At 40.3% G+C, this 24,538-nt stretch overlaps 1 protein-coding gene across 6 annotated transcripts in view; it reads right to left on the bottom strand.

The window, feature by feature from the left end:
- MRTFA (myocardin related transcription factor A) overlaps positions 1-24,538 on the bottom strand; it is a 213,949-nt gene that overhangs the window by 49,155 nt on the left and 140,256 nt on the right. For 2 of the 6 annotated variants that reach the window (XM_086712190.1, XM_086712185.1), the window contains exon 1: positions 12,375-12,597. The exons of the other annotated variants lie outside the window; for them this stretch is intronic. In XM_086712190.1, the coding sequence (XP_086568316.1) occupies positions 12,375-12,582 (208 nt within the window). In that variant the 5' untranslated portion in view covers positions 12,583-12,597. Of the gene's footprint in view, positions 1-12,374; positions 12,598-24,538 lie in introns of those variants that run through there. 6 annotated transcript variants of the gene reach the window in all.

Below are 24,538 nucleotides of genomic sequence, written 5' to 3'. Positions count from 1 at the left end.
CAACTTAGCTAATACACATGCCCCTCTAAGGGTCCCTGACAAATCCAGTCATCTGGTCTTATGGGTGATATACATGTATGCATAAATAATAAAAAGAAATACTGGTTCCTTAAAAATAATAAAAGTCCAGGGCACCTGGGTGGCTCAGTTGGTTAAGCTCCGACTTCAGCTCAGGTTATATCTCACAGTTCGTGGGTTCGAGCCCTGCTGACAGTTCAGAGCCTGGAGCCTGCTTCAGATTCTGTGTCTCCCTCTCTCTCTCTGCCCTTCCCCACTCACATTCTGTCTCTCTCTCTCTCAAAAATAAATAAACCTTAAAAAAATTTTAAAAATAATAAAATCCAAGTAGTTCTCTACTTTTTAGATGCTACAGGAATGCAAGGGTGATAGTACCCAACACTGGAAGTCACAGAGAAACAAGATCTTTTCTACATGGGGTAAGAATAGTGAAGCCATAAATGGGGTCTTAAAAATATTTTATCCTCATGATCAGTCTGTACTAAAGTTTCAAGTAATTTAAAAAAAAATTTTTTTTAAGTTTTTATTTACTTCTTTTGAGAGAGACAGCATGAGCCAGGGAGGGGCAGAGAGAGAGGGAGGGAGGGGGAGAGACAGAGAGAGGAAGGGAGAGAGAGAGAATCCTGAGCAGGCTTTGCTGGGTCAGCACAGAGCCTGACGTGGGGCTTGAATCCACGAACATGAGATCATGACCTTGGCTGAAATCAAGAGTCGGATGCTTAACTGACTGAGCCATGCAGGTGTCCCTCACGTAATTTCTTGGTGTCATTCCCAAAAAGTAGTACTCGTCCGGGTCCCTATTTAGCGTAATTTCTCACAAGTCCTTCCTGATAGAGGCCAGAGAGATACAAAAAGAAAGAGAGGTGTCTGCGCTCCCTTGCTCTTTTCCCTGGCCTTCCCTGGTTTCTGGTTCTCAGACCCTAGAGAGCATCCCTGGGATTGTTTCCCTCTCCTGAGTTGTACGTAGGATTTCCTCAAGCTTTCCAGATGCTGAGTTTTTTTAGACCCTTTCATGGTTCATTTTCTTCCTTCAACTTGGGAAACGGGCCTAAATGGGTCAGCACAATGTACACTGCACCAAACTGTGTTTCTGGCTTTTGTGCTTTTAATACAAACAACAGCATTTTTAAGGCCCAGTGTATTCTATAATTAGCCCTACCCTTAACCAGAAAGAGCTTACTGTCAACCTAACTATAATTTCTGGGGAAAGGGGCGAGCAAGACATATGGGGTTGGTTATACGAATATTTCATAAGTTCCAAGTGGATGCAATGCACTTATAGAACTGACCAAGAACATCAGAGAAAGAATCACAAGACACAATCCTGGCTCTGCTGCTACCTAATCCAGTCACTTAACTTCTTTTAGCCTCCATTTTCCCACTAGAATACAATTTGTAAAAACAATCCTTGCCCTTTGAACTTAAAAAAAAAAAAAAAGTTCCACAATGTATGTGAAAAGTGCTTTGTAAAACTATAACACAAAAACATAGCTTTTCTCTAGGACCGTAGACATGGCTAGTAATCTGGTACCACACTTCCAAGGACATGCTTTACTTTGCAAAATGAAAGGGCCTTATGTCAAAACATCCAATGTTGTTCTGGGACAGGGGGGACCAGGAGGGAGCTGGGGGGAGGAGAGAAGAAAAAAAGAAGAGAGAAGAGGAGAGGGGAGAAAAAGGGTAGGGAAGGGCTTTGTTTCCTTTTGGAAGGTAGTTCTGACAGTGAAGAACCACCCTCTGCGACTCCATTCAACCTGGTATGTCTAAAGGGCAAGACCCAGCGAAAGACAGAAGGATCAGTACCCATTCATTAATAAAATGAAATACATAGTGAGTGTTCAAAGCATGATCCTGAAATTCTAAGCTGTCAATACAGAAATGGTAGTTAAAGGACCCAGAAAGGTCATTTATCTGTTGGCAGAGAAAAAAAGATCTGCAGAAATTCAGATCCAGAGTAAGACAAAAGGAGGAAGGAGAGGTAAGAAAAACATGGTTAATTCTCTCTGGGATCCTACTGATCCACCATCTAAAAATCATACACCTTGTGGTATCCTGGACTGGATCTTGGAATAGAAAAAGAAAATCAGTGGGAAAGCAGCTGAAATTCAAATAAAGTGTGGAATTTACTTAGTAGTATACCAATGTTAACCTCTTAGTTTTGACAAATGTACCATTGTTACATGCTAACATTAGGGGCAACTGAGTGAAGGGTATATGGGAACTCTCTGTACTATCTGTGACTTTTTTGTAAGTCTAAAATTACTCCAAAATAAAAAGCTTATTTAAAAGAACCCATTGATTTGACTCTCCCTTCGGAAAGATTTATGAATCAATTACTAAAACATATTAAGGGTCGGGTTTTTGAAACTGAAATGTTACCATCTCTTGGACAAAAGAAATTGCTGATTAATTCCTATAAAAGACTAATTAGTTATGAAGAATAATGATGGGCCTTTTAATAAACTCAAAACATAAAATGATTTGTGGCATAAACAAATAGAATGGACCACAAGGTAATCCTGAAGAGAGATAAAATCACGCATATGAAAAACCACCTATGAGATTTCAAATTTGGTTATCAATATGCTCAATCATTCAACCCTTTTGCACTCCGATAAATTTCTCTTTTATCTCTGTATATATTGTGTAAACATGAGTTAAATTATCTCTCGAATAATCTGCTTTCCATATCAAAGTAATACCAAAAATTGATAAATATTATCTATTTAATCTTCCTGGGGTAGGTAGCAAACCTGGGCTACTTATATACCTGCCCTGACATGGATGTGCAAAGGATAAGCTTATGAAAATCTAACTTAAGGCACTAAAATATGTAAGATAAAAGGTCTCTGTATTGCGAAATAATAAAATGGTGAAAACACACATGTGCTATCTTACTCAATTCTTAAAACAAAGCTACGTGGAAGGTACTATCATTTTTTTTTAAGTTTATTTTGAGAGACAGCGAGCACCAGCAGGGAAAGGAGCAGAGACAGGGAGGGAGAGAGAGAGAGAATCCCGAGCAGCTTGACACTGCCAGTGCAGAGCCCAACCTGGGGCTCGATCCCAGGAACCATGAGGTCGCGACATGAGCCGAAATCAAAAGTCGGATGCTTAACTAATACCCAGGCACCTGGAAGGCTTATCCTATTTAGTTTCTTGATATTTTTGAAATAACTTTCAGTGTTTGTTATTCTGTAGTTGAGGAAACTGAGCATAAGACAGATTAAGCAACTTGCCTAAGGTCACAGAGTAAGTAAAGGGCAAAGCAGAAACTGGAACCCAGCTCCATCTCCATCTCCAGCCAGAGCCCTCAGCCACTCTTCTATGTTGTGTTTCTCTTCCTTCATAAAACAGATCAGTTCCTCATGTTTAAAAATGACACTATTAAGAGTGCTTTCTGCATGATGTCGCTGGAAAAAAAAGTGCTCTACCTACTTACGAGGAAGGGGGAAATCCAGGTGATTTCAGTGAATAGTACATGGCATTTCAAAACTCTAGAATCTAAAAGCTTCCCACATTAAAATTCCAAAAGGACTAGAGATTAACAGGATAACAGTGGTCACATGTAAAGGTCATTCAAAGGGGCTCCTCCCAGAGACAGGAGGTGAAGGATACAAGAGAACTTCGCAGGCCTACTTCCCAATTGGCTCTCAAGGCAGAAACATCCACACTGAGGAAGCACCTACTTCCTGGTACAACTTCATTCCTGTATTCTTCCCTGGTTTTTCCCTGGTATTAGTAAGAGTCTGGGTCGAATGATTCATTCATTCATGGAACTAATATTTACTAGGGACCTACTTACTATATGCTAGGCCCCATGCTAGATGATACAGCAGTAAAATGGACAGATGAGATCCTTGCCCTCACAGAGCATATGTTCTAGTGGGAAAAACATAATAAAAAGTTATTTATGTTATAATTTCCAGTGGCACATTCTATGAAGAAAAATACAGCAGAATAAGAGAACAGAGAGTGACTGGGGTGATAATTTTACACAGAGTACACAAGGAAGGCCCTTCTGAGGAGACACACATAACTGTTATAAAGAAACCTAAATGATATGATAAACCACGAAAAGATCTGGAGAAAGAGTGTTCCAGGCAGCAGAAATAAATAGCAAGTGCAAAGGTACTGAGGCGAGAAAAAGGCCTCTCTTGAGAAGGAAACGAAGATATAAGAGATGAGGAATCTAATATGTTGAACTCCTACATTATGCAGTCACTGGGTTGGATGTACTGCTTTAGTGACTCCTTTCATCTCAGCAGCTATTTGAGGTATGTATTACCTCTATTTTATAGATGAAGAAACAGTGGCTCAGAGAGGTTAACTAACTATGCACAGCTAGTTAAGAGGCAGGGACAGAGTTCAAACACAGATTGGCCTGATACCAAAGTATGTGCTTTTTCTACCACATCACATTTAATGCCAGAGTCATAAGAAAAAAAATTAATAATTATGCATAAATAAGTAAATAAATCAAACTCTCTCCCATATCCTCAAAATGTGGGGCTCACCATTTCATTTTGGGTAGCTGCTCATCTCCCTCTGGAAGTAATGTCCTTCTCTAATTGCAGCGGGCAGATCTCCAACTGCCAGCTACTTCAGTGTTACTGGTCACTTTCCTAAGGATCTGTAAGGCACTGCTCAAACAACTCCCTCATACAAGATCTGAGCAGAACACGGACTTGCACCAGAGGTCTGAATGTGGTGTAGATAAATTGGGAACGTGCTTCCTTTAGACTGGCAGGGCCATCTGAACAAACCCTTCCAACGTTAAAGGCCCCAGGAACAGCGTTTTCCCTGCCGCATTAGTTCTGCACGTTCACCCAGGCAATGTGGGCAACCTGAAGCTCATTTGCCATTCTCTGTTGGTATTATTGGTGCTGACATTTTGCACCCAGCTTTGTTGAGGGTGGGTGACAGGTGAGCTGATTCAAAATTTGGAACATGATAGTCACTCTACAGCAAACCAGAAGGAACAAAAAATCCTTTCCCTGAAAAATATATTAGAGTACTTATTCTTTCTAGATCTTTATAATGTGGACTTGAAAAACATAGCATGATAGAATATTCATGACTGAAATAATGAAGGAGGCCTGTATCTCCATATAAATTCTGTAAATATTTAGAAAGTTTTTTTTTCTATCAAAGTATTTCAAACTCTCCCAACAGGCTTATCCTATTTAGTTTCTTGATATTTTTGAAATTAACTTTCAGTGTTTGTTGTAACTAATGACATTTAACAGAAATTCTGAGGGGAAAAAAGGTAAATTTTGATTAAAATAATTTTTATTTATTTTTTAATTAAAAATATTTATTTACTTTTGGGAGAGAGAGAGAGACAGAGACAGAATGTGAGCAGGGGAGGGGCAAAGAGAGAGGGAAACACAGAATCGGAAGCAGGATCCAGGCTCTGAGCTGTCAGCGCAGAGCCTGACGCAGGGCTAGAACCCATGAACCACAAGATCATGACCTGAGCTGAAGTCAGATGCTTAACTGAGCCACCCAGGTGCCCCTAAAATAATTTTTTAAGTTAATTTTTTTTTTAGGGCAAGGATTAGGAAAAAGAGAGGTGATCAGAAATGAGAAATTTGGCCAAATGTGTTAAAAATACACACATACAAAAATCTGGAAGTTCTTCAAATATTTATGTGTAAAGTTCTCTATGGGTATTTAAAGGAAAACACAATAGTTTTTCCTCTTAAAGCCTAGGTGATATAAAATTTTACCTGTCTCAAAAAAATTAAAAGAGTGTTTTAAAATAAATTTTGGTAAAAGCTAATGGCAAAATTTTTCTTCTCTGTAGAAGATGGAAAGGCAAAGAAAGAGGCAAAAATTAAGGCAAAAATTAAATTTCATGCCGCACATGAAGTATGAAAGCTGTAAGTCTATCAGCTAAAATTGCTGGAAGAGCTTCAATTCCCAAGATCAAATACACAAAGGAAACACCAGTCTACTGTAATACCGTAGCCCATCTAACTACTGCAGGATTTTCCCTCTCTCAATCCTCCTCCAGGTTTAGTAGAGACATCGGAGAAGTGAATGTGTATGTAACTGTAAGGGAGTTCATGTTGTTTGAAGAGTGCAACTTTGTATTTCCTCAAGTTTACGTGGTCAAATTTGCAAGTGGAACATTTCATTACTGCAGGTTTTGCACAAAATTTTACGAAACAAACCTACATTAAGTTAAAGCAGAACTGAAATCAATGCCTTTTCTGGCCACTTCAGGAATGAGTGCCATATATTTTCCTATCACAGAATCCTCCTTTTCATTTAAATATTTGGCTCCTTCAACACATTCCAGCTCCAAAGCTAAAATGGAAGTAGAATATAAAGTAACCAAACAATTATGCAGTTACCACATACCACATTTTTCTAGCACAATTTTGAGGGATGCAGAAGGTGCCACACCTACCAGCAGAATACTTATTTTTAAAATGTCCTGGCTACTAGCTTGTAGTTTCCCTCCTCCTGCATTTTCAAATCATCTCAGTATTAACATCCCTCCCTAAGAAGCCTCACCCTAGTTGTTTGGAAAAAATGCATTACACTTGTCTGACACACTGTGTGATACACACACAAGTCAGACCCCTCTTTCCCTAGCTTTTCTGCCTCATCAAGGCATGAAAACAGCCAGAACCACAGCAACAGCTGGGGATCATTAAGCCGACAGAAATAGCTTAGGAGACTCCAATGGTGTGTGCGTGGGGGGAGGAGAGGCTCAGTATCAGATTAAAAAAATCAAAAGGGCAACAGGAAAGGGGGGGGGGTGGAGAAAGGTGAAGCCTAAGAAGTCCATCACACCCAAATTTCCTTTACATAGCCAAAGGGATGCACTGAAGCAAAAGGAGGGACAGGTGACTGCAGCCTAACTTGCCTAGCCCCCACCTATTCTCACATGGAAGGCTTAGTCAAACCTGAAAATGTGGGTCAGTGAAGACAGGTGGGGGGTGGGAAGGTAGGGGGGATTCATGGCATCTCAAAGGCTAACCCTGGGTCATCCCTAGTCTGGAGGAATCTGGATGGGAGTCAGTTCTGGGGCTGTGCTGACAGTAAAAATCAACTTCAAGAGGCGGCAGAGGCAAGGGGTATGAAAAATATATGCTAACCCCTAAGTGGACTCAGAGACCAACCCAGTCCCAAGGAATCCCTTCAACTGGGGAGGACCAAATGCTCGATGAAATGCAGGCTGTCGGGGCTGTTCCTGCCAGAGCACAACCACGCCTCCAATGCTAGCTTTGTAATCTGCCAGGCCTCCGAAGGTCAGCACAGGAATGTGCCATCTGCCTGGCCCGCTGCCCGAGTGTGTTCAGCACATATCTGAATGCCCCACAGGAGCTTTATTCAGATCACTGCATAGGAATGGGCTTGCATATCCTGATCCACATGACTTCAAGTCTGGTTAGTCTTAGGGTCCCTGGGTATCCTCTCTATCCCACTGGCTAGGTTGTCATTTAATATCATCAGGTCCTCTCCCACCAAGGCATATTCTTCATAACCAAGCTCACAGGACTGCTGTTTCAGACAGTTCCTCACCTGCAAGCCTGAACAGGAAATGATTCGATTGCAGATATTATGACTGCAACTCTCTTTGGCAAGAGTGTTTGGTAACTGTGGGATTGCATGAACTTCAGCTGAACGTTTTATTTGATGCATCTAATGATTTACTAGAGAAGGCTCCGGGCTGATGGCTGTTCTCAACAAAAACAACCACTAAATTACCCTCTTCTAGAATGGCTTCTTTTCTAACTCATAAACGTTGGAGGAAAAATATGCTTATGCATATTTCCAAATTATACCAGTTTTGGCTAAGTATATTTGAACACCATTTTCTATGGTTTTCCAAAAAAAAGCAATTGGCTTGTGCTGAATATTTTATTAGTAAGGGCAGGAAACACACAAAAATAAACCTACTAGAGAAGACTAAAAAAGCTATATGTATTTAGTTTACACACACACACACACACACACACACACACACACACACACACACAGGTATATCTCACATACAGTTCATTTTAAGGCTGCATAACACCGAAGGTCACGATATGTGTCAAACTACTGTAACTAATCACTTTTCAGTGTGTGCAGCCTAGGTGGGAGTAATTGTACCAATATATTTCTCATCAACTTTTAACAGAGTACATTCTTTACCAGAAACATAAAAAATTAATGTCATAATATTTATAACCAATCACTTACTAGGTACATGCCTTAGTACTAGGTACAAGGTAAGAACTGAGAAGAAAAACAACCCTATATGTTTAAATAATACTTTACAAAGCTATTTTCACACATATGATCTTATTTGACTCTATGAGTTAGGATGGCAGACATCATACCCATGATATAATAAAAAACGCAGGTTTGCCAAGCTTAGGGCAATTTAGCCAAACTCACATTGGCAAGATCAAACCAAGACTTTGTTCTTGACTATAGGCTCAAAGCTGGAGCGCTAGCTGCCTACCACAGAAAGGCTTTCAGCCCTCAAGGAATTAATCTCTGACACCCAATGCCTTGGCCAGTGTTTCTCAGATGTACCAAATTTCTTCTCAGTAAGAATCTCACCAATCTCCTGGAACAGCATCATATTCTGAAACTAATTCAAGCAATTGTGGGGAAAGGTTACTTATTCATATCACTGACAATTAAGAGATGTGAGTTTCTTCTGAAGGCTAGAATTATTAACATGAGCCTGAATAAAACTGAATTAGGACAGAGTGCTCAAAATGTATGTCATTTAGGATAAACACAGTTTCTTATGGGCATAACACTGCCCTCTAGTGCCAGGAAACACAGTACCCTCAACAAAAACAACCACTACATTACCCTCTTCTAGAATGGTTTCTTTTCTAACTCATAAACCTTGGAGGAAAAATATGCTCATGCATATTTCCAAACTATACCAGTTTTGGCTAAGTAACTAGACTAGACTAACTAACTAGACTAACAGCTAATGCATATTAACCACCTACTATGTATAAACACACTTCACTAATAAGCACTTTAAAGGGAGAAAAAAAGAAATGGTTAAGCCTATCACACACACACAATCATAACAACTATATAGGCCCCTCAAGGAACTTATAAATATAATAGAGAAGATAAGAAATGTAAAACAAATCACAATAATCAAAGACAGTGTTGTAAGTGCTTTGAGTTTGCAGATGATGAATCACTAGAGTACAAAAAGGATCAGGAAAGCTTTGTAGGAGCAGCAGCATATAAACCATCTTTGGAGGACTTCAAAAAACAGATATGAACAAAAACCAAAAACTAGATGGGAGCCAAGACCTAGAGATAGGAAGTATTATAAGGTTAAGAATGTTAACTAATATGCTCTGACTTAGATATAGAATTAAGAATTAAGTCTGTGAAAGGGAGTAGTAGAAGGTATCTGGAAAGGTTGGCAAACTGTCTAAAACTGTGCCCTCCAATATGGCAGCCACTTGTCACATATGCTATTTAAATTTAATTAAAATTAGGGGCGCCTGGGTGGCGCAGTCGGTTAAGCGTCCGACTTCAGCCAGGTCACGATCTCGCTGTCCGTGAGTTTGAGCCCCGCGTCAGGCTCTGGGCTGATGGCTCAGAGCCTGGAGCCTGTTTCCGATTCTGTGTCTCCCTCTCTCTCTGCCCCTCCCCCGTTCATGCTCTGTCTCTCTCTGTCCCAAAAATAAATAAACGTTGAAAAAAAAAAATTTAAAAAAAAAAAATTTACTTAAAATTAAATACAATTAAAAATTCAGTCACATTTCAAGTCACTGCAGCCACATTTCAAGTCTCAAGAGCTACGTGTGGCTAGTGGCCACTGTATTGGACAATATAGATATAGTACTGGGCAGTGCTGTACCAGCAAGTTGTATTCAACCACAAAACATCAACCTTTTGAGGGCTTCTTCTAAAAAATGCAGATCTGATCCTATTAATAATGAAAACCACAGGGGCGCCTGGGTGGCTCAGTTGGTTAAACATCCGACTCTTGATTTCGACTCAGGTCATCATGATCTCACAGATTGTGAGACCGAGCTCCACATTGGGCTCTGTGCTGACGGTGTGGAGCCTGCTTCGGATTCTCTCTCCCTCGCTCTCTGTCCCTCCCTAACCCTCTTGAAACAAATAAATAAGCTTAAAAAAATAATGGAAACCCCATAGGTCCTAATGCCATAAGGGGTAAATAAAAAAGTGTGGCCCCAGGGCACATGGGTGGCTCAGTCGGTTAAAAATCTGACTTTGGCTCAGGTCATGATCTCGCGGTTCATGAGTTTGAGTTCTTCATCGGGCTCTGTGCTGACAACTCAGCTTCGGATTCTGTGTCTCCCCCTCTCTCTCTGCCCCTCCCCCCCCCCCCCGTCTTGCTCTCTCTCAAAAATAAATAAAAACATTAAAAAAAAAGTGTGGTCCCTATCCTCCGAGGCATTCCCAACTGTCAACTAAAACAATAGTAAAAGTATCACACACACACACACACACACACACACACACACACACACACACACACAGCTCCTATAATCCTAAACAATTATGTTTAAAAATGTGTGACAGCTTTTAGAATCTGTTTTGTTGTTTTTTTTTTAATTAGGAAAAAGGAAGCCAGAGCTAAGAAAACTATGAAAGAAGGAAAAGATTATCATCAGGGATATCTATAAGAATAAAACAAAAGTGGAGGAGAATAGTCTTCCACTGGGTATTTTTGAGTATTTGAAGGAAGAACTATCTTTATCCCTCAAACATCTGTTTCAAGCCCAAAAGAAGTAATACTGGACATCCTTTACACTTTCACTATCTAATGCACAATCTATTTCTTCTGTATAATTCATAAAATGACACTCATTTTTTAAAAAACAATATGTACTGATAGAAAACATAATATGAGTCCTCTCAAGATCCGACATATAGAATTCTAGGTACAAAGTTCTAAGCACAATATAAAATTAGAAACACATACAGTCAACTGCTTAGGCTAGTTGTCTAAAATTACCATTCTGATAATACTTATGACAATTCTGCATCTCTATTTCTTATATACTTCTGTACTTGAAATAAAGACATTCTCAATGGGAATCTGTAACACTATAATCTTCTGGGTTACGATAAGCCAAAAGTAGCAGCCCAAAACTTTAAGTCCTAAACCGTACTCTCTCTCTGCCTTTCAGATAATCTTCCATAAAATGCTACTGTGGGTGATTCTTTGACATTAGTCTGTAACGCTTCTGACACTAGGCTATAAAACTTTTCAAAGAACAACCAACTGCCTCTCAATCAGTTTTTAAAACCATTCTCTTTGCAAACCAGGCACTGACAATCACTCGTCTCTTCATCAGTGGATTCATTCATTGCTGATGCCACATGCTCAAATCATCCTGTCAAATGTTAGTAAAGTCCCAAAGAGATCTCAAGAATTCAAAAGAAATGTCTAAGTTTTTAGAAGAGTAGCAGTTATGAATCAATAGTAGAGATTGTGTATAAATTCTGCCAATGGACAACAGAAAGCTTTCTAAGCTAGCAGAGGGAAAATGTTGACAATTCTTTTCCATTCACATCGGACAGAATTTGAATCGAGTCCTTACTCTCCTTTTTTCATAACCCAGAGTTCTGAAAGAATTACTGAACTTTTCTGCAGAACTCAAATGTGTCCATTCTATTCCCAAAGAATATTTTTTTTCAGCAGTTTCAGAATACAAAAGAGGGATGTTCACAAAAGAAAAATCCATTATGGGTGTTAACCTACTGTGCTATCTTTCATACATGTGGATGGAATTCTAATGTAAGTCTAAAAAGATTTCTTAAGGCCAGCCCAAACTGTCCACACTAACCCAAACTAACATGCAGTATAAGTCAAAAGGCTTCCAAAAATTATTTTATTTTAAATTATAATATCTTAGTGTTGTGACAGAGGTTATATATCCACTTTCAGTATTTAACAGAGAGAAGTCATCATCACTAGCTCCCTATTTATTTGTATAGTACCTATGGCCAGACTATATTTTATTGATAAAACACTGCATCTAACCCATATAAAGGGGAAGAATCTCACCTTATAAAGAAAAGCTTTTTTTTCCTTCTTCCATAATCTAGGTCTGGTATATGAACTGTGCATGGGTAGAAGGAAAGGATCAAGAAAAACATCCTGAACACTGTCCCATCAGGTCATGAAGTACACACACCCTACGATACCATGCTCAGTTGTCAACCTGTTGAGGGCTCAACAAACTTTAATAAAAAACCGTGGGAGAGCAAACCACCCAAAGTCAAAGTTTGGATGGCTACCGAGAATTAGGGAGGAGATAAAAAGACTGCAGTAAACTGAGGAGGAAACAAAAGCATGCAAACCCCAACAGGATAAATATGCCAACCTTCCCGCAAACTGTGATAAGGGGCCAGGCACACTGCTGAGTAGCTGTCCTTTCCCGGCTCCAGGACAATCCATGAGAGTGGCAGAATCCTGCAGGTGGGCTGATGAATCTTGGTCTTCTCCTCCAGCACGCTGGGGGAGATGTGAGGCTCCAAAGGCCAGTGTTGCAATAACCCTGTCTTCCTTACCTCACTCCTTAAAGAGGCCATTTATTATTTGCTGAAAATCTGATTAGCATTGCTCTTTAGGTTAAAGGTGGGTACTTCATTTCTGCAGTGCTAAGGGTTGTAAGAACAGCTAGATCCCGTTTACTTAGGGAGTGGGGCGTTAAAAGCGGTGACAGCAGAAGGTCAGAATCAGTAAGTCTCCTGGAAAACATTTCTTCCTGTCAGCACTGGGCCACAACATAGACACCTCCCTCCTCTACCCAAATGCCAAAAAGCAGGACTGGGATGATTTCAACGTGTAGAGCTGGAAGAGAAGAGGGTTCCCTTAGAGAAAATGCTCGTAGCAACCAACCAACCTCATTCACCCAAAATAGTAAACAGCTGGTTTCTCTGCTCAGAAGCAAAAGGCTTCTGCCAGACAAGCAGTATCACATGACCAGGTTTCCTCTTCTCTCCTGTGCCTCTCTCCCTTCTTGTGCAAAGTCTGCACCAAAGTGGAACAAGGACCTATAACACTGCACTATTTTATTTCACTTGACATTTGTTTTTAAAATGTTTACAGATGAAAGATACCAAATTGGGAGGAAAGGCAGTCAGTACCAAGGGAAAAACTCAGGAAGAATTTACTTTGAAATAAGCCATATCACAGCATCAAGAAGGGTACCATAAACATAATGGTTAATTGGCGAATGTGCTCAATGAATGGATAAATGAGTGAACAGACACTGCTTAGCAATTTGCGGGTATTTTGCTGATAAAGTCTCTAAAAGAAGATAGAGCTCAGTACATATTTGACTTTTCTGTTTAGAAAGAAAAGAAAGGTTCTTCAGATGCTAGCTAGTGTCAGGGCATCTGGGTGGCTCAGTCGGTTAAGCGTCCGACTTCAGCCCAGGTCATGATCTCACCGTTTATAGAGTTCGAGCCCCACATCAGGCTGTGTGCTGACAGCTCAGAGCCTGGAGCCTGTTTCAGATTCTGTGTCTCCCTCTCCCTCTCTCAAAAATAAACTTGAAAACAAAATTAAAGATGCCAGCTAGTGTCAGAGACAGCATACTGCAACAACAGTAGCAGCCCACCAAAATTTTGAGATTCATACCCTATCTATCAACCTCAACTTACCTTACCATTTTATTTTACTACTTAAATGCCACCGTTGCATCATTCAAGTCACAGGGTAGAAAATCAGGGCAGCCACACCAACAGACTAAATTGAGAAAACTACCCAGGTAACCATGGAAACAGCTGCCATCATGACACTCACTGGCATGTTCACCCAAGGTGGTCAGCAAGGCTGACAGCAGTGTGCCACCAGAGCCTTCTCCCCACAAAGTTCCTCAGCACCTGAAAGCTTAGCAAGGCATAAACTGTAGAGGCACGGAAGCAAAAACCTCTATGCGGAGGAACGTGTTCCAGTAGGAAAGCTGATAAAGTACAAGAATCAACTGTGTCACCATCATCTGCCACGGCCCCTACTCACAGGGCAAACCAGGGGGCTTTGAGGCCACAGCTGCTCATCCTCATTCACCCCCCTGCATTGTAAGAGGTTCAATAAATATTTGTAATACGGAAAGAAAAAGATGAAAAAAAATATCAGAAATCCTTCATTTAAGCAATGCCTTTTCCCCCAACAAGACCATGTGAAGATTATAATTGGGCCAATGTCACAATACAAATACCACCAATATGGAATGACTGCGTTTATATGAAATTCAGGAAAAAACAAAACTATGAGGGCAGAAAATAAAATCCGTGGTTGCCAGGCATGGAGAATGGGGAAGGAGATGGTTTACAAAGAGGCACAATGGAAATTCTTGATGGAAATACTCCATGTATCTCGATTATGGTGGTGGTTTTGCTTTTTATCAAAACTCATTGAACTGTACCCAGAAGAATGATGACTGTCTATCAACTGATCTCAATTTTTAAAAGAAAGCAGATTACAAAATACCACGCATAGAGGCAGAATGGAACGGAATGAATTATAGGCTCTAAAGCTAGATAGCCAGGGTTTAAATCTTGGCTCTAACACTTCATAGCTGAGTGACCTTGAGATACTTATCACGTCTGTGCCTCCATTTCCTCATCTGAAAAGTGGAGACAATAGTATTTACATCGTAGCATTGCTATAATAAATGAGTTGAACACATGTAAAGCACTTAGAACAGTGCCTATCCTGCAAGCATTGAGTAAATGCAAGCTGTCGTCATCACTCGACGATATAGTGCAAACATAAACATATCACTGTGCACAGAAGAGGCTGGAAGGATGGTTGCTATCTGGGTGGTGGGAATAGGCTGATTGTATTTTTCCTTTTTCTCCCTTCTGTGTATCTGTACCTTCCAAATATTCTGCATTAAACAAATGCCTTTATAATAAGCAAAAAAATCTTTTTTTTTTTTCCCTCAAAAAAACATTTTCTTAAAGTGATAGAACACTAGGCCGGGACTCAGGAGTTCTGTTTTTCAGCTGTGTTAATTACTTAGCTGCATAACCTCAGGGTGTCACCTTCATCTCTAAAAAGGAGTGGGTCTCTAAGGTTTATGGTGGGACTAGGAAAGTTACACCCTCTATTTTGTTTCATTTTTCTTTCCATATTTACTGCCTGCCTACCATGTGCCAGGCACTGTGATACAGACCGATGAAATGCCTAAGTCCCTGCCTTCATAGAATTTATAATACAGGCTCATAAACAGACACAGACTCGTACCCAATTATACAATCCGTCAGCATAATAAGTGCACTGATGGGAACTCAAAAAGAAGACCTAGCTGAATTTGGAGGAGTTAGAGAAGATCTGACCTGAGACCTGAATGATTTAAAAAAAAAAAAAAAAAAAAGTCAGGAGGCCTGTGTGGCTCAGTCGGTTGAGCGTCTGACTTTGGTCAAGTCATGGTCTCTCTCTGGTTCATAGGTTTGAGCCCCGCATCAGGCCCCCTGCTGTCAGCACAGGGCCTAATTCAGATCCTCTGTCTTCCCCTGCCTCTCAAAAATATTTAAACATTAAAAAAAATTTTTTTCAAAGATAGGGGCCCTGGATGGCTCAGTCGGTTGAGCGTCCAACTTCAGCTCAGGTCACCATCTCCCAGTTTGTGAGTCTGAACCCAGCAATGGGCTCACTGCTCTCAGCGCAGAGCCCACTTCAGATCTTCTGTTTGCCTCTCTTTCAGTCCCTCCTCTGCTTGTGCTCTCTCTCTCAAAAGTAAATAAAAAATATTAAAAAAAAAAAAGGTCAAACTAAAGATGGGGAAAGAAAGTGCAACCAAAGGGAGAGGCATGTACAAAAGCACAAGGTGTGAAAATAACAATTTCTTGGGGAATAGAGGATGGACAGAAAAGGAAATAGAGAAAGGGCATTTTGACACAGTATGGAAAGAAAGAGAGCCAACACCAGCAGTAGGGAGGTTGGTTAGGAAGAAGGAAATGGGCAATCAGACTGTTGATAATCTCCAGAAATCATATGGGACTGGAAATGTTTTATTCTCTCTCTCTTTTGTTTTAAGAGAGAGAATGTACAATGCACAAGCTGGGGAGGAAGGCAGGGGGTGGGGGGGGAGAGAGAGGGAGAGAGGGAGAGAAGGGGAGAGAGGGAGAGAGAGGGAGAGAGAGGGAGAGAGAGGGAGAGAGAGGGAGAGAGGGAGGGAGGGAGAGTGAGAGGGAGAGGGAGAGGGAGAGGGAGAGGGAGAGGGAGAGGGAGAGGGAGAGGGAGAGGGAGAGGGAGAGGGGGAGAGGGAGAGGGAGAGGGGGAGAGGGAGAGGGAGAGAGGGAGAGAGGGAGAGAGAGAGAGAGAGAGAGAGAGAAATGTTAAGTAGGCTCCAACATGGGGGCTTAGCCCAACATGGGGCTCGATCACACGACCCTGGGATCATGACCTGAGCTGAAATCAAGAGTAGGACGCTCAACCCACTGAGCTACCCAGGCTCCCCTATAAATGTTTTATTCTTACTCAAATTATATATGCCACGAATAAATCCGGTAAATGTTAGTCTAAGGCGTACTTTATTATACTTATAAATACAGCATATACTGAGAAAAACTTTACAAACAAAAATGTCAGTTCACTTCCATATACTACGTGGCTAATCATACATCATCGTTTAGTCAGCAAATAGTTATTGTGTGTGTTATGCATATGCTAGGTGCTGGGGAAAAAGGGAGACACAGACAGTAAACAAAGGAACAACCAAAGCAAGCAAAACAATCAGATTCACTTTTTCTTCTGCCCAAGACTTATTGGGATCTTCCACCTCTCAGAAGCCACAGAGGCAATGGGACACAGTGGCTGGGAACTGTGACTTGGAACCAGACAGATCTTTGTATAAATTTTTGCTCTTACCACCGGTCACCAGTTTGGCTTTGGATAAGTCACACAACCTCATGGAGCTCTCACCTTACCTGAAAATGGGGATAACGTAACCAAATACATTTGGTTTAAGATAAATTTTATGAAACAAGCAATACTGAGTATGTCGGCTATCCAGAAAACGTTCAGGAAATGGTTCCTTTTACTAATTTTAATTTTCCAGCTTAGGACAGCTCAAGACCTCCCACTATATAGACAAATACACTCACAGGATATAAAACAGGGGGAGTAAGGTATAAAGATCTATTTAACATTACTAAATTTACATTTTAGTGCATTACAACTGTTTTCTCATAAAGATGTCATGCTTGGAACTAACATTCCTGAAGGATTTGTCAAACTGTTAATATCTGCCTATATTACATGACCTAGTAAATTAAATAAAAACCATCAACCAAAATAGGGAGCCAGTCACAATCTCTTCTGGGATTCCTCATTCTGACTCTGACACGGAGTCATCTAACGAACCAAGACAACGCAGAGAACTGATAAGCAGTCTGAGCACAAAAGTGGAGCAGAGGGGTCATAACACACTGCAGACCAGTGGTTTACTGCAAGCAGACTTTCTGAAACAGAAAAACCAAGATGGAAGGAGAGTTTTCTCACTGGCTGTACCTTTTAGTAATCATGTCTTCCAGGAAAAAAGACGAACAGCAATTAATGTTTCTCAAGGGTGGGGGGGATCTGCTGCTTCCCTATAATCACATACTCAAATATGCTTCAACCATCTTTTTAATTTTTTTTTTTCAACCATCTTTTTAAAATGTTTATCTCGGGGCGCCTGGGTGGCGCAGTCGGTTAAGCGTCCGACTTCAGCCAGGTCACGATCTCGCGGTCCGTGAGTTCGAGCCCCGCGTCGGGCTCTGGGCTGATGGCTCAGAGCCTGGAGCCTGTTTCCGATTCTGTGTCTCCCTCTCTCTCTGCCCCTCCCCCGTTCATGCTCTGTCTCTCTGTCCCACAAATAAATAAACGTTGAAAAAAAAAAATTTAAAAAAAAAAATAAAAAAAAAAAAAAAAATAAAATGTTTATCTCTTACAAATGACTTCAAATGCTCTAGTGGTCAATTAAAGATTTTAAAAGCAGAACATACCACACATTAAGAAAATGTCTGCTCTATGACACTAGAGCTTAAGGGCCAAAATGATTCTATTTAAACTGCTCCCCCTCTGCCCCCCGCCATACAGTTTCTTTTGCAATGAAACCAAGCAGTGATCCTTCAGTCCAAACAGAAGAATTTAAGAAGCAGAGAACCGACAGGATTTTCAAGTACAACTTTTCTTTTTTTCTTGTTTTTTAAAAAAAATTTTGAGAGACAGAGACAGAGAATGAGCAGGGAAGGTGAAGAGAGAGAAGGAGACACAGAATCTGAAGCAGACTCCAGGCTCTGAGCTGTCAGCACAGAGCCCATCGCAGGGCTGGAACCCACAAACCGTGAGATCATGACCTGAGCCGAAGTCAGATGTTTAACCGACTGAGCCACCTAGGCGCCCCTCAAATACAACCTTTCATTCAAGTATACGTTTTTTTAATATGTAAGTCAATGCTTATACGTAAAGAACACCATACTTTTACATCCCTTTGTCTTATTACTGGCTTACAATCTCCTTTATAAAGATTAGTCTCTGTAGAGAATTCTCAAGCTATCACGGAACCCCAGGATCTTTCTGCCTACCTAATCCTACAGAGGACATCTTCTTGATGCTCCCCTCCACTCTCCCTCCTGTCATTAGGCCACAATGGAAGGTGGCAGCTAGTGAAGCTTTTTTGGGTAACTTTGTAATTAATTAATTTATTTATTAATTTATTTATTTACTTATTTTGAAAGAGAGAGAGAGGCAGAGAGAGAATCCTAAGCAGACTCTGCACCGTCAGCGCAGAGCCAGAACCATGAGATCACAACCTGAGCTGAAATCAAGAGTCAGACAAATGCTCAAGCGACAGAACCACCCAGGCACCCAGCTTCTGGACCACCTAAGCACCCGGCTATGCTCCACTCTTACAGGTCTCCAGGATGTACTATGTACTGGCAAGAAGAGCTTAAAGAAACCACAAAGACAGGTTCTTCCTTTCAGGCGCAGGAGAGCTGAGCTAATTATGCTAGAAATCCGTCCATCAGTGCTCTGCCATAACTGCTTGTGATAGGCCCAGAACATACTACCATTCGCTCTGTTTCAATGATCCAGGTGTCGCCAGACAGCTCTTGACATAATGAACTTAGAATGAACAAAATTAGAAGTGCACAGTTTGGGGGGAAAACTATCAAAACTGGGTCAAACTACACTCCTGTTGGTTCTTTCTCATTTCTTTGTGGCCTTTGATTCTTCACGCCTTTCAAAGCTGAAAGCTGCTGCAACTCTTCTAGCACAGGTCCGTCATCCCTCACTCATCTCCCCTGCAGCAGGAGTACTTACTGCATGCTAACTTCTCTGCCTCTCCTGACGTTTTCCCTAGAAACCAGGCTGCCCGGCAGTCACTCACTCACCAGGGTTACACGTTTTGCTTCACACACATCAGTCTTCTAGTTGACATAATACACAGATGCTCCAGTCTGAGAATAGTACAAATAGGAGCATCACTTAACCACACAGTGTTTGCAATCTGGGAATCTGAAAAAACTTTTGGCCCTTTAAGACAGTGAGTTTATTGGGGAGCCTGGGTGGCTCTGTCGGTTAAGCGTTCGACTTCGGCTCAGGTCATGATCTCCCAGTTCGTGGGTTCGAGCCCCGTGTTGGGCTCTGTGCTGACAGCTCGGAGCCTGGATCCTGCTTTGGATTCTGTCTCCCTCCTCCCCTGCTTGTGCGTACTCTCTCCCTCTCTCAAAAATAAACATGAAAAAAATTTTTTTAAATAAAATAGATAGTGAGTTTATTGAGATCCCTAAAAGGTACTATACTCAGAGAGTCAGTTCCTTTGGAAGGCTTCATAATCTTATTTTATTTATTTAGTTTTTTAAATGTTTATTTTTATTTTTGAGAGAGAGGGAGAGAGCGGGGGAGGGGCAGAGAGAGAGAGAGAGGGACAGAGGATTTGAGGCAGACTCTGCGCTGACAGCAGAGAGCCTCATGCAGGTCTTGAACTCATGAACTGTGGGGATCATGACCTGAACTGAAGTCGGATGCTTAGCCAACCGAGCCATCCAGGCACCTTGAAATGCTTCATAATTTTAAAGAGTGCTGTCCTTCATCACACATCTTGAGACTGATACTACTGAACAAAAAATTTTTTTTATCAAGACTGTATTACAAAGAAGGCATCAACACTTCCCAGGATACTTTTAAAGAATAAACTAAGGCCACACAGGCCCACTACAAAGATTCAGTGAAATGTAGGAGCACTTGATGGCATTTGGTTAAGCGGCCAACTCCTGATTTTGGCTCAGGTCATGATCTCACGGTTCATGGGATCGAGCCCTGCGTCAGGCTCTGTGGTGACAGCAAGGAATCCTGCAAGGGATTGTCTCTCTCCCTCTCCCTCTCTCCCTCCCCTGTTCACACTCTCTCTCTCAAAATAAATAAACTTAAAAAAAAAAAAGATTCAGCGAAACTGTGATGAAAATAATTTCATAGTTTTAAACGTAAACAGTGAAGTTAAGAACTCAAAGTTGGACTGGGGATAATGAGCCTTCTTCGTAAAAGTTCATTATTTTAAGAAAACATATATATTGTTTTATAAACGAAAATTAATTTTAAAAGTTAAAACATGACTACCACTTGCTTCGTAATTTTTAAAAATTCACTTAGGGGTGCCTGGGTGGCTTAGCCGGTTAAGTGTCCGACTTTGGCTCAGGTCATGATCTCACGGTTCATGGGTTCGAGCCCCGCATCAGGCTCTGTGCTGACAGCTCAGAGCCTGGAACCTGCATCAGATTCTGTCTCTCCCTCTCTCTGCCCCTCCCATGCTCATGCTCTGTCTCTCAATAATAAACATTAAAAAAAAAAAAATTAAAAAGAAAAAAATTCACTTAGATTTCTCAAATTTCTCAGATAATCTCAAGACAAATGCTACATCTGGTCTGTATTCAGGCCATGGCTCTGAACATACCAATACATCACCTTACTATCAGGAAACAGCAACTTCCCTGATTAATAAAACTAGGTGAATGGTGAGGAAGAATAAAAATTATCTTTAACTCTTATATTTTTATGAAAAATCAAAAAACAATAGAGAGCCAAAAATTATTTTCTGAATCCAGACCTTATATTTAAACTTCATCCCCACAAATTTAAGCAATCAAAATGACAAGGGGAAGCATAGCAAAGCAGTCACTTAAATAAGTAAAAGCTTAGAAAGAATGTGGTCAAACAGAATCTTCAGTTCAGAATCTCAAGATGCATAATAATAAGGGACACTCCACTCTTTTTAAAATTATGAAACACTACAACTTGGAATTGACTCTCTGAGTCTACTATCTTTTAAGAAACACAGATCTGCCACCTGTTCACATCCATCATCTTAAAGCCCTGGCTCAAAACTTACCTTTTCCAAGAAACTTTCCCTAATTAACCTCAAGAAACTCTACTCACTCCACCTGCTACACTTTCAGCATAGAAGTTTCTCTGATTTTGTAGCATTACTACATCTATCTCCAACTAAATGCTAAGCTCTTTGAAGAAAAGGATTAATGTCTTTTTTTTTATTTTGCCACAAAATTTTGCCAAAAAATAAAATAGGGCTCTACCCAATGGATACTCAACAAACATTATCAAATACCCACAGCTTCTAGTCCACTATTTTTCAACGAATGCATAAACAATTATCGAACATTTAGTACAATTATTTACTATCATCGTCAGATCCCAGGGAAAGGGATTTGGAAAAAGATCTTACTCGAATTAGTCCCTGGTACTGATGATGGCTAGACTGTGGTGGTCCATATTTATGTTAAACAAAACTTAAAAATTATCCAGGAGTCTTATCCAAACTCGTTCATACTATATCTAATCAAGATTGAATGGTGTTAACAGTCAGGTGCTCTGAAGTCAAAGGTGCAACTCCTTCCTCCAGCACTTATGACTAGGTTCCAGTTTCTCTCAAGAGTAAAATTCTACTTCACTTGAAGGACTCCTGTTAAGAGTTAAATGAGATAACTGTTTAAAGTATCTACTACAAGGAAGACAGTCAATACAGGGCAGCTACCATTACTGTTAAAATTATAAGGTTAAGAAAAATTATTCATAATATAAATTGTGTTACATTAAAGCACGCATTACAGCATCAATTCTCTGGTTAAACTTGGTACATAAAATAAAATCCCTTCTTGAATGTGATCTGCTTTACCACTGTGATAAACTTCCCCAGAAAAGTGATCTCTACTACATGGTAATTTACCAAGGATCTCGGGAAAAAGATTTTGCACAGCTGCAAAGACATATTTCTCAGCAAAACTCAGTTTTATGCAACATTTTCAGATTAATAGATGCCTTAAAATCTGAATGCCAGCTTTTCACTGTTAACAAACTGCTGTATTTGTCCCCGATCCCTTACAATCCATGTCTCTCCAGCATTTCAAGATGTGGCTACAGTGTCCAGAGAGGCTAGGCTTTCATATGGCTTATTCAGCAAACTTGTTAAGAATACTAACTAAAGTTCTGATTTAGTTTAAAGTTGACAGTGAGCTACCACTTCCCACCATTAGACCAGAGAATTTATAATACTTATATCTAGCAGAGAGATGGGGGAAATGGCGGTCTCAAACATGGCTGGTGGAAATGTGAAGTGTCACAGTCTTTTAAAAAGCAATCTGGCTATGCCATCTATTGAACTTGAAAATACATATTCTCCCTAACTAATCAGTTCCATGCCTAAGAATATGCACCACAGAACTACATTCTTAAAACATATATAAAAAGAATGTTTATTGCAGCATTTTTCCTAATGGCAAAAAAGGAAAGAAGTAAAGTGAATATGAAATCCATAACTAATATATGGTCATTAAAAAGAATTAGATGATGTGGGATTCTATTAAGTATTGTTGAGTGAGAATTACAAAAGGTAAAAAAAAAACAAAGCATGTGATTTCATTTAAAGGCAAGTCAATAGCAAAAAGGAAAAAAAAAAAAACACTGCATGTGCACAAGGATCTGTATAGGAATATGTCTGTGCAGAGAAAAATATGGAAGGTTATACACTGGGTTGTTTACATGGTTTGGGGGTAAAGACTCCCCAGTGTGAGGGTAATGATGAAAAAGAAGGGGAGGGAATACTAAGCAAAAAAGTCTGTTCTTAAAAAATAAGGATGGGGCACCTCGGTGGCTCAGTCGGTTATGTGTCTGACTCTTGATTTCAGCTCAGGTCATGATCTCACGGTTTATGAGATAGAGTCACTGCTTGGGATTCTCTCTGCCCCTCCCCCACACGCGCACACACATGCATTCTCTCTCTCAATAAATAAACTTAGAAAGAAAGGAAGGGAGGGAGGGACGAAGGAAGAGAGGAAGGAAGAAAGAAAGAGAAAGAAAGAAAGAAAAAGGGACGCCTGGGTGGCAACAGCTGGTTAAGCGTCTGACTTCGGCTCTGGTCATGATCACCCAGCCCATGGGTTCAAGCCCTGCATCTCGCTCTGTGCTAACAGCTCAGAGCCTGGAGCCTGCTTCGGATTCTGTCTCCCTCTCGCTTTGCTCCTCCCCTGCTTGCACTCTCTCTCTCAAAAACAAATAAACATTAAAAAAAAAAAGTAAAAAGAAAAAACAATATACATTTTCAGATTTATGCATTTATGTAAAATTATGTTTACATGTAGATTTAGGTATGAAGATTTACGTAAATTTTTAAAATAATAATAATCCCCTAAATGGACAGTGATGAATTATGACTTTAAAGAATTTATCCAATGATCTCATTTTGATTGCTACATTTGTCAGCTGATCTTTTTCTATACCACGTCTCTAAAATTAATGACCCTCCCCCATTCAGCACCACCTTTACAGCGTAAGCAGACTTAAGACCCATACCAGGAAGCACTATTAGCAAACACCTAACCCACTGCACTAGCTCCCAGCGAGCACAGATGATACACAACAAAAATTTACTTTATAAAATATAACCATGAAACACTGTTGAGTACACTATTATTCCAATTCCTTAATGGCCAAATACAAGAATAGTGATCATGCTTACTATGGTTGGTGAGTTCTGACTAGGATAGATATTGGTCTCCACTAGCACCTGTTGAAACCTACCTGCACCCAGAGAAGCATACTCTAATCTTAGAAATCACACCCTTACATTACAGAAATGAGTCCCCAAATCCCAATTACTGTACAAAAAACTATTACTAGTGTTTCTTCGCTTTAAAGAAACTTCTGGTTGAGATACATCAGAAGGCATTCCATCCACAGAAAGTGGCAGTGTGCAGAAATAAATTTTACTGGGAATAAACAAAAGCATTTTTTCATACTCCATCAGGAACTATGCTTTATTTTTAAGTTTCTATTATTTACTTAATCAAATGGGAGACTAAATTGTCCTCAGCTTCTGCTAGGAGAAACACTTTTCCCTAGAAGCCACTATGCTAATCTTAACAATAGGACCTGTGCCAGGTACTGTTCTATGTGCTTTACATATTTCAACTCCCTTAATCCTGACAAAACCTAGTGGTTCTTAACCCAGGGCAATTTTGCCCCAAGGAAACATATGGC

This window comes from Puma concolor, chromosome B4 (genome assembly GCF_028749965.1).
Source record: "Puma concolor isolate L17-30 chromosome B4, mPumCon1.1.hap2, whole genome shotgun sequence".
NCBI classification, from domain to species: domain Eukaryota; kingdom Metazoa; phylum Chordata; class Mammalia; order Carnivora; family Felidae; genus Puma; species Puma concolor.
The sequence above is the reverse complement of the archived record's forward strand: the minus strand, read 5'-3'. Positions and strand labels throughout refer to the sequence as shown.